Source organism: Caretta caretta, chromosome 9 (assembly GCF_965140235.1).
Source record: "Caretta caretta isolate rCarCar2 chromosome 9, rCarCar1.hap1, whole genome shotgun sequence".
Classification (NCBI taxonomy): Eukaryota; Metazoa; Chordata; order Testudines; family Cheloniidae; genus Caretta; species Caretta caretta.
In genome coordinates, this window is record NC_134214.1 from 49,937,262 (window position 1) to 49,948,439 (window position 11,178).

The window sequence follows — 11,178 nt, forward strand, 5'->3', positions numbered from 1 at the left end:
TGCACAGATTGTGTTGGTCAGTTCTGCAGTGGCTATAGCGTTATGGGACTTCAATAGATTCCTGTATGGAAATCTATGCAGTCTTGAGGGCTGGCTGTAAAGAGATGCCCTGGGGGCAGGTAAACTAATTTGGGTTGTATTTGGAGACTCTAAGGGAGGGAACTTATTTAGAACACTAGTCTGTTGCTATAAAATAACTCTTTGGTCTGTTCTTTCCTCAGCATTCAGTCATCTGTGGAGGACCCTAACCAGAGGCAAGCAAAAAGACAAAGATTAGGTATTGCATTAGCGCTTCTCACTACTTGTGTAACGTGCGGTGGTTGGTTGGTTTTTTTTTTTTTTAAAGACTTAGATCTTTCTCATGTACCCAAGAGACCAGAGCTTTTGTTTATATATTTATGAACATGGAAATAACCTGCGTGGTTCTCCAAACCCTCCTCCTTCTCACCTGCTCCTTCTAGAAAGGCACTCTAGTTGTATAGATATCCCCATTAGTTCCTGATGATCCCCTCTTGTGGCCAAGTCCCACCCATGTTACATATGGAAGTGGCTGATTTACTGCGGGGTGCTGTACTGCACGCTGCCACTGTGGAGGGGAGAGAAGACTGTGGTGCTGCAGTACACAAAGTGCCACTGGACTTATGGCCTGAGCACACAAACTTCAGGAAGTGCAGGGAGGAGGCATAGAGGCTAGAGCAGGGCATAACACTTCTTTGGAGCATTTCAGATCCCAATCATATGCTCCTTGCTGCCTCTGTTCTTCACTTCCTGATTCTGAAACAAATAGGATTTGTTTTTAACTGGGTGGAAAAGAATTCTGAGCTGCATGTGGTGAGGGGTGTCTGAGCCTAAGCAGGATTTGGGAAGGGATTCTGAGCTTTTGAGAGCCTAAGCAAGGAGAAGCAGGGTTTTCTTTCTAGGGGATAGTTGCTTGGGTGTTCTGGAGCTGGTTGCAAGGAGCTGATGGAGTTGGGAAGGTTCTGAGTTGGGAGCTGGAAAGGCTAGGTTGAGTTATACATTATATATGAGTTGGAGAGGAGGAGGAAAAGGTAGAGTAGAACTAGATTACAAGGGGAGAGACTGGGACTAGGAGGGTGTAGCAAAGCTGTCATGGATGGATACACTCTGTCCTTGACAATGAAGTGTTCCATTCCTTCCTGAAAAGAGGAAGGAATAGGGAGAAAGAAGAGGGCACTCCTATTTTTGCCTTGCACTTTCCCATTAACCTCCATTAGCTCTCACCAAAATACTTCTGTGTGGTGCCTTAATACTGACCCATTTTTCACTTAGTCTGCACCCCCAGCCCCCATGCAATCTGCAGCTCCACCACTTTTTAGGCACCAGCTGCCGCTAGATAGTTAAAACAGAGCAGATGTTGTTGCTATCTGAAATGACTTGAGATTGCTGACTAGTTTGGTCCATCTCTTGACTGAAAAGATGGAGATGTGGACACTGAAGTCCTTTCTGCTTAAGGTCTACTTCACAGCACAAGTACTGAAGGAAAAGTAAGATCTGTCTTTAGTTATTTTGCTTGACAAAGGACATTGCTGTTCTCCCTGAGAATACTGGCTGTCACTTAGTGGTATCATCATAATTTAATGCATTTTTGAGGGTTAGAGAAAGCTCCAGGGGAAACCAAAATTATTAAAAAAAAAGAGAGGTGTGTTGTTCCACCACTACTACCCCTCACTTTGAACGGTGGACAAGTCTCCGTAAACAGAGAAAATTGGTATCTAACAATTTTAACTAATATTTTTGAACAATACATCGCATGAAACTTTTACGCTTAAATATCATACTCCTATTTTCAGAAAAATGCTGACCTCCAGAGTATAACTTAATTTCTGACTTTAAAAAAACCACCCTGTTCCGGTAGAGGATGCAGAGCCAAAAATAACTGCTAACCTTGAGGACTACCATCAGGCTGACTGTGTGTTGCTTTTGTATTTTCAATATTAAAAATAGTCTTTGAAAAGCTTGTCTTCTATAGTTTAAGGGTTTACTGTTTTCCCAACCAGTCAAGGATACTTGTAAATAAAGCCTGAAAAGATAAAGATATTGATGATGATGTGAATAACCTGAAGTGTGAACTATTGCATGCAATGATACTCTAGCTGAGAGTGCTTACATTTAAACAGGGAAAAAATCCTTATGTAGACCAAATGTTTTATGGCCTTCCTGTTTTTTTTATTGTGGGTTTTTTTTTTAAAGATTATGTTATCTCTAAATTGACGAAGACTGTACAAGGAGTTGCCAATCTAATTAAATTGCCATCCCAGCTGACAAGTAGGTACCTGAAGACATCAGTTTGTAATGGAGCTCAAACTGCAGAATCTATGGATGAGGTTAGTGGAGATTCTGGGCATAAGATTGTTTCTAGCTGTAATGTTTGAATACATGCAACACAAAATAAATGAATGGGACCAGTCTCCTTGGTGACTGCTTAGAGTTGGGTTTGGTCAAAGGTCATAAGGGCTGGTGGTATGTTACTTTTAAGATCATAGGTATTGCCTGGTTCAAGTTTGAATCCTCCATTAGAGCACTTGTTGTTGAGACTGAACTTACGCTGTTTTACTCCTGGACATCTTTACAGTATTTTAAATGTACATATTATACTATCTGGTACATTTTCCTATGAATTGTGTTATGATTTTGCTCTCAAGCTTGTTGTATTTGAAGAGCCCACATGCCTCCTGTCCTGGTAACTATATGAATAAGTATTTCCTGAATAAATGGCTCTACTAGATACACTTGCATGCCTGTATCTAGTGTACGCAACTGGTATTTAGGTGCAAAGTGTACAAAAGCTCCCCTCTACTTAACTTGCATGTCTGTGAGCCAGACTCTTCAATTTGCTAGGTTGGATAATCTGGTTTATTGTCTTCTGCCTTATCAGAGCCAGTAGGGCAATCCAAAGAGATTTAGGATGTTCTAGTCTGGATTCTAAATAGCATGTAAATTGCTAGTTTATACAAACAGTTTTGTTTTCAGGGAACAAGCTGCTGGTTTTAGGAAGACATTGTCTTGGAGATGATTGAGAGGAATTCAAGGATAGAACTCAGTTCTTTAATTTATGTGAAGTCTGCTCTAAAGATTGTTCACCTACTGTAATTCTAAAAAAGTCTTTCAAGGATCAGAAAACCTTATTCAAGATTATTTATTATGTGGTTGTGACGGGTTGGATTACAGAAACTCCCTTGGGAACTGCCAACTGATGTGCCAAGACTATTTCTTCCCGTGCTTTCCCTGCCCTCCCAGCCAACCTGCCTGGTTTGAGCCAGACCTGCTAGCCTGCTGCAAACCCAGACCCAGGTCTGAACCTGAAAAGCTGTAGGTTTAAACTGAAAGCAGCTTAAGAAGTGTTCCTGTCTTTAGCGCTCAGATGCCCAACTCCCAATGGGGTCCAAACCCCAAATAAATCCATTTTACCCTGTATAAAGCTTATAAATTGTTCGCCCTCTCTAACACTAATAGAGAGAGATGCACAGCTGTCCCCCCCCCCCCCCCCGGTATTAATACATACTCTGGGTTAATTAATAAGTAAAAAGTGATTTTATTAAATACAGAAAATAGGATTTAAGTGGTTCCAAGTAGTAACAGACAGAACAAAGTGAATTACTAAGCAAAATAAAATAGAACATGCAAGTCTCTGTCTAAAAAAACTGAATACAGATAAAACCTCACCCTCGGAGGAATTCCAGTAAGCTTCCTTTTACAGACTAGTCTCCTTCTAGTCTGGGTCCAGCAATCACTCACCGCCCCCCGTACTCCCATAGTTACTGTCCTTTGTTCCAGTTTCTTTCAGGTATCCTTGGGGTGGAGAGGCTCTCTTGAGCTAGCTGAAGACAAAATGGAGGGGTCTCCCATGGGCTTAAATACACTTTCTGTTGTGGACACCCCTCCCTCCCCCTGTGTAGAATCTAGCTACAAAATGGAGTTTTGAAGTCACATGGGCAAGTCACGTGTCCATGCATGACTGTTTTTACAGGCAGCAGCCATCGCCCACATGCTATCTTGAATGTCTCCAGGAAGACTTCTTATGTGGATTGGAGCCTTCCAAGATGCATTGTGCGTTAAGTGCTTCTTGACTGGGCACTTAACTTGCAAATTCCTTTCTAAAGAAGCTGACCAAATGCCTTACTAAGGTTATTTAAAATCAAACAAGTATACAGCCAATATTCATAACTTTGAATACAACAATGACACATGTATACAAATAGGATGAATAAATTCAGTAGATCATAACCTTTACAGAGATGTTACATGGCATATGTAGCATAAAATATATTCCAGTAATGTCAGATATACATTCATAAGCATATTTCCATAAAGCCTTATGGGGTGCACCGTCACAGTGGTAGCTCCTCAGGGGATGAGTGTAAAGTCAATGGGGTTTGTGCTCAGAATTCATTTAAGTGGGGTTTTTAAAAGGTGCACATGTGGACTTTCTAGGATCTAAAGTGTTTTTTGTCTTCTTAAATAAAAAAAAGACACGTTGTAGAAACTGCAGAGGCCTATGTTCTGCCAGTCTGGGTCACTGGATGAATAGCATGGTTTAACTCTCTAATTTGAGTGAGTAGGGTGTGAGGTTGCTTTGATCCACATCCAAATTACATTTAAATGGTTCCTTGTTCTTTTTAAGACTTTTTCAAATGCTTCTGATTCTTCGACTGACAGACTGATAGACTCTGCACCTGGAATAGAAATGCTACAACTGGGTAAGACTGACATGAAGCCACCACTTTTTCTTCCTTCCTCTTTTCCCCTATATACTCAAATACCCAGCAGGTGGTATACAGCAGCATTAATACTTTCCATTTGTATAATGCCTCTTGTGTAAGACTTTTAAAGTGCTTTATAATTCTGAATTTGGTAAGAGGAATACCTCTATAAAATCTAGAACACCACAGGATGAACTCTTGCTTTCGTTCCTGCTTCCTTCCATTGCTACTGCCAGATATTTTTGTTGCAGGCATTTCAGCATTAAGTGTTACAGCCTTCTCTTATGATGTGCATCATTCCTGATGGCTGTGCCATTAGTGTAAAGTGTTCCTGGAAATCTTCCTAAACGGTATTATGTAATATATGATGGACTTGAAATAGAAAAGCAATAGTCTTATGGAGCAGTTTCTATTCAGACAAGTCACTTCCTTTGTTGAAGTGGCAGCTGAAAAAGACAGACAATGCTCTAGTGTAATACCTAAAATCTTTTAAGTAAGTTTACATGTTGGCTTAACGTATCTAAACTAAAATGCATTCATTTTTTGTGAGGGTTTTATAAATATGAACTTCTGAGACTCACTCCCCTCTCGCAACTACTAATGGCTGGTATTTTTTCATAGATAAGAAAATATCTTGTGGCGCTAGAGTTGGTCCCAGTAAAGAGACAGTACCTACTACTTGCAGGACTGTGCCTTGCCTGAGGTAAAATTCTTGTGGTTGTCTTACATCCTCCCCTCACCACCACCCCTTCCACCCCCCCCCCAAATCAGCATCCTGTACACTCCTCCAGAATGTAGGTGTCTGCCCACATTTGTTGCCTAATATCTCCTTCTTTTTTTAAAATATCCATTTATATATAGTAGTGCTTGGCTCTTTCCAAATGCAAAGTATTACCAGGCACTCCGCTGAACTGCAGTACTGTTTCTTATCAGTGTATTAAACTCTCTTAAATTTGTACAGCTCAATGCTAAGTAGTAATGAAACTAGTCCAAAAGGAAAGATTTGGGTAATAAGTATGTAAAGAAATCTGTGAAGCTGGCTTGCCAGCAGTGAGTTCATCTTTAGGAGGAAAAATGTGCATCAAAAACTTCAGGTGGGAGGGAAATTGCACACACAAAATAGACCTAGGGAGGGTGAGACAGAGCCTGGGGAAGAGCTGGGGAGGCAGAGCAAAGATGTATGGGGGAACCTTGCGAAGGCCAGAGGATGTGTTTGGGATGATTGGGTGGAGAAGTGGGATCTGGTAGTGTGAAGAGAGAGGGAAAGTTATGATTTGTGTCCATTCTTGAGCTTGTGGGGACAAAGGAATCGAATTTTAAAGGGGCAAATAAAAGGGGGATGTCTGGGGACAAAAGATTGGAGGCTTTCAAGGAACAAAAATGTAGGAGTTTTGGGAGAAGAGTATGGAATTTGCAGGGATGGCGATAGGAAGAATTTGCAGGGGTGTGGAATAGTATCTTGTTTGAGAGAGGTTTTAATTACAAAAAACTTGTTTCAGAGTAGCAGCTGTGTTAGTCTGTATCGGCAAAAAGAGAAGGAGTACTTGTGGCACCTTAGAGACTAACAAATTTATTTGAGCATAAGCTTTTGTGAGCTACAGCTTACTTCCTTGATGTAAATTATCCAAGATATAATAAAGGATGGGGGTCCCCTGGTTTTGCATGAGGTGTTCTGTTTAGATGACACTACTGGAACAGTCTTGATGCAGTTTTCTCCAAGGTGTTAGAGACGGCAATAATTGGAAGGAAATGGGCCAGGATACTGTGTAATACTGCTGTTTGCCTCCTACCCCAAAACCAGATTGGATAGTGTCCTCGCTGTATTCCTATATAAGATGATGCTCGTTCTATGGTATTGATCCCCCTGTTACACTATAGTGTCCCTGTGAGTTGTTCTTACTGTGGGAGTAGGCCCCAAGCCAGTACCGAAGCCAATGACATTTGTGCTCAAATGGATTGAGAGTTTTCTGAATTGGCTCAGGATTTTTATTACGATGGGCTTCTCTCAGCTAGTGGTGCTCAACTCTTTCAGCTGCATGACCTGTATCCTGGTCATGGTATTTAGTGCTAAAGAGGGAATTGTGCTGCTTTTAAGATGGTTTACAATAGGAAGTTTAAACTGTGAGCTGGCTTAGCGCTCCTAGCTTTTAAACTGAAATGTTCCTTAGAAAGCAGAGGCGAGCAGAATATTAGTGTTGCAAGGTGATGACTCACCGGCATGGCACCTTCTGCTGGTTATCTGGGAATTAGCTCTCCAGAGTATGGAGCGCCGCCTCCTGGCCGGTGTCTCACCTGCCGCTGGCCCCTGTGTCCCTCCTGGACCCCGGTGCCCCTTTACCTTGGGGTCCTGCCCCCTGGCAGTGCCCCCACACTCTAGGTCTCCTCTCCAGGGGGAACTCCCAACCCTCTATCCCCACCTTGTCTCAGTGGCTACTGCCAGTCATCTAGCCCCCACTCACTGGGCAGACTGCAGTCTGTCATGGCCACTCATCATTGGGAAGGGGTTAGAACCTGCTACCTTTGCCTATCCTCAGGCTGCCCCTCTCCAGCCTCAGTACCTTTTCATAGGCCTTCCTCAAGGCCTGCAGCCTTGGTGTTTGCCAGGCTGGAGTCCCCAGTTCTATTCCCCAGCACTGCTCTGCTCTAGGTACCTTGTTTCCAGGCAGCTAGCCCTTCCCACTCCAGGGCTAGAGTGAGACTCCTACAGCTCCTGGCCCTCAGCCCTCTTATCGGGCCAGCTGTGGCCTGCTTGGGGCGTGGCCACAGCTGTGGCTGCTTCCCCCAATCAGCCTAGCTTTTCCCAGCCGCAACCCTCTCCAGGGCTGCTTTTACTATTGGCTCCTCCAGGCAGCCCTCTCCCAGGGCTGTTTTAACCCCTTCAGGGCTGAAATGGGGTGACCATCCCGCTACAATCGTCATGAAAACCTTTAATGGTAAAGAGGAAAATTCCTAAGGCGGCTATTGTGAATGTGGGGTGCGGGTGGAGACTCCACCAATTATGTGAAAAGAGCTCTCTTCTGTGAGGTGTCAGCTGTATGGCATACTTGTAACTATATCCCCCAAAATACCTCAGTGGCATATTGGAACATTGCTTTGGGTAGTTGACGTTCAGCTACACTATAATAGGGTTTAATGAAAGAAGCATATGAGAAAATTAAAGGTACAGGGCTATCTGAAGAAGTAGGAAACACTATTTTGGGAGGGGAAGGGGGAGGCATGGCAAAGGAGAAAACATGATCTGACAGAGCTCACAGTTCCTGGAGCATCTGGTTTAGCCTGCAGCGTGTGCATGTAATTGAGCTTAAAATGGTATGTTGTAAATGGTCTGTTTAGTCAGTGTGCATGTCTTAGTCATCATAAGAGAGAGTTCTTGGATCTCTCTATCAAGTAGTGGTTTGACCTGATTTTTCCACCTGGCTGAAAGGCATTCAGAACATCCATATATCCTTATGAAGCTTAAGTCTCTGCCATCAACAGTGCATGTATTTACAAAAACGTTCTGAGATGTAATTTGACTCAAGAAGGTTTAGGTTTTAGTGGTTAATAGTGTAATAGCTCCTTTTAACAGAAACCTCTGCAACACAAGGATGAGTAGCAAACAGCATACCAAATCCATTCCAGAAGGCTCTTTGCCACGGAGATTGCCTGGTCAGGAGAACATGTCAGGAGCCACCACTTCAGATGCTGGCAAGCTGGTGAGGAGGCCTCACTGTACTGTGGAAGAGGTGAGTCCAGATACAGTCAGCTTTTGAAATAGGGTCCACTCATTTTTGTTGTCACTTCTGAGTTTATATAATGGGGAGACCTCTGAGTATTGAGATGGCAAGATGTGAAATTGGATACAGTGAAAATTGGTTTTTTGAAGCAGCATGATAGTCTTGAGCTGAGAAAGTGCCTTGCAGTGAGACTTAAAGCTCAATCTATTTGGATGATCAAAAAACATGATAGAGAGGTGATTTCAGAGTAGAAGTATCTTTATGGGGGAAAACGCTAACTACTAAAAGGTTCTTCAGTGGAGAAAAGCATAACGGAACCAATGGCTGGAAAACTAAGCCAAAGTCAAATTAGAACTAATTCAGAAATATTTTAAGTCAAGGTGATTAACTATGGGAACAAACTACCATGGAAAGTTGAGGATTCTCTATCTCTTAATGTCTTCAGATCCAGTCTGGATGCCTTTTTGGAAGATGCTTTTGCCAAACAAGTTATTGGGCTTAATGCAGGGGTAACTGGGTAAAACTTAATGGGCTGTGATATATGGGAGGTCAGACTAGATCTGATGGTCCCTTCTGGCATTAGACACTATGAAAAGTGTCGAGGGACGTGATCGTTCCCCTCTGTTCGACATTGGTGAGGCCTCATCTGGAGTACTGTGTCCAGTTTTGGGCTCCACACTACAAAAAGGATGTGGAAAAATTGGAGAGAGTCCAGCGAAGGGCAACAAAAATGATTAGGGGTCTGGAACATATGACTTATGAGGAGAGGCTGAGGGAACTGGGATTGTTTAGTCTGCAGAAGAGAAGAGTGAGGGGGGATTTGATAGCTGCTTTCAACTACCTGAGAGGTGGTTCCAGAGAGGATGGTTCTAGACTATTCTCAGTGGTAGAAGAGGACAGGACAAGGAGTAATGGTCTCAAGTTGCAGTGGGGGAGGTTTAGGTTGGATATTAGGAAAAACTTTTTCACTAGGAGGGTGGTGAAACACTGGAATGCATTACCTAGGGAGGTGGTAGAATCTCCTTTCTTAGAAGTTTTTAAGGTCAGGCTTGACAAAGCCCTGGCTGGGATGATTTAATTGGGGATTGGTCCTGCTTTGAGCATGGGGTTGGACTAGATGACCTCCTGAGGTCCCTTCCAACCCTGATATTCTATGGAAAGTGGTGTTTTTGGTGGGGTGGGAGCTCACCAACAGTGGATTCCACTTTCTCTCAACTCTAGTGAACGTGGCAGTTCCACAACCGGAAATGGTAATAAGGGTGTAGATATTTATCATTGACTTACCTTCATCTGAATGTGATAGACAGTAGAAAGCTGCTGAAAACTGGGATAAGGATGAAAATTCTACTCCATGCTATAATGAGCATGAGCCAATTTTCAACTTAGCAGCTTTGGTCATGTGAGTCCTGCGTAAATAGGACTAAAGATAAACTTCACACACTAACAACTGTGTAGTATGCATTAAATTTAATTACAAACTTCACTTTTTCTTGATTTTCCCTCTTAGGGTGTACAAAGAGAAGAGAGAGAAAAGTACAAACTACTATTGGAACTAGTAAAGGAAAAATATCCTAGAAACTGCTCCACTCCCAAAGCTGTAAACCATTGCAAGTAATTTCACGTTGTATTCCAGCCTTTTTACTAGTAACAGTGACTTCTCTTGAGAGGCAAGGAGGGACATCAAGTCACTCTTTTAATGGGCACTCTGGTGGTGGTTGTTGGCAACATTGGATCAATTTGTTGCAATCCACAGAACTCTGTTGATATGATCCAGGACAGATGCTTTGGAACAGACCTTTAAACCTTTTGAAATGCATGCAGTTGTGTATACTAAAGTTATCTGTGGCCTTTTATTTAACCCCCCCCCCCCCCCCGAATATTTAGCAGAGTGTACAAAAGATGAAGAATCACAAGTTGCTGTGGGTCTGTCTTCTCCTCCTACCTCTTTTCTGCTTCCTATGTTGTTTCTGCACTAGGAAACTTCCTGCCCCTTTCTGAGCACAAGTGCCTCCAGGGATGTAATTTCTACAACGAAATCCTATATTAAGTGCTATATGACAGTGTAGTTGGATTTGGGGACTTATTTTCCCTTCCACTGAATGCTTTTTATGACTCTTATGCTGCTGATGTGGAATAGACATATGCTGTGAAGGAGCTAATGTTTTGTCTTAACACAGCCTGTTCTGAGGCCTAACTATAGTTTAATGAGTACGTGATCTCTTCCGACTTCATAAGAAATTGTCAGTTTATAGTTTTACAATTTTTCAATCTGTGGTAAGGCCAAAAGACCATGGCATACATACAGAGCTGAAATTCTTGAAGGTGACCTGCAAAGGAAGGAAAACTTGTTTGTGCCTCTGTGTTGTATGAAGACCTTGAGCGGTTTATAAAGAGAGGTTCCTTTTCTCAACAGAAACTCAGGTTTTGTCTGCCTGCTTTTCTGGAATGCTAAGGCTGTCTGGGAGCTAAGGATTTGTCTAAACACAAGCTGTACCACTTAACTGTACTAGTATAGTTAAGTGGTACAGCTTAAGTGGCACATTTCCTAGTGTGGACACATTTTATAAAGGTATAAATGAGCTTAGACAAGTATAGCTGCTTTCCCTTATGAGAGGGGAAATAAGCTATACCAGTCTAAGTACACTTTATACCCTCAAACTGCATCCACCCTAGGACATGGTACAATTTTAACTGGATTAGTAAAAAAATCAAGGAGTACCTTAATGCTCTAGAACTCAGAC

The 11,178-nt window shown here is 42.4% G+C and overlaps 1 protein-coding gene across 3 annotated transcripts in view; it reads left to right on the forward strand.

The window, feature by feature from the left end:
* Positions 1-11,178, forward strand: part of SENP2 (SUMO specific peptidase 2) — a 50,270-nt gene that overhangs the window by 15,587 nt on the left and 23,505 nt on the right. For all 3 annotated transcript variants that reach the window (XM_048863748.2, XM_075132287.1, XM_075132286.1), the window contains 6 exons: positions 222-277; positions 2,212-2,345; positions 4,643-4,718; positions 5,343-5,424; positions 8,290-8,446; positions 9,945-10,048. In XM_048863748.2, coding sequence (XP_048719705.1) covers positions 222-277; positions 2,212-2,345; positions 4,643-4,718; positions 5,343-5,424; positions 8,290-8,446; positions 9,945-10,048 — 609 coding nt within the window. The remainder of the gene's footprint in view (positions 1-221; positions 278-2,211; positions 2,346-4,642; positions 4,719-5,342; positions 5,425-8,289; positions 8,447-9,944; positions 10,049-11,178) is intronic.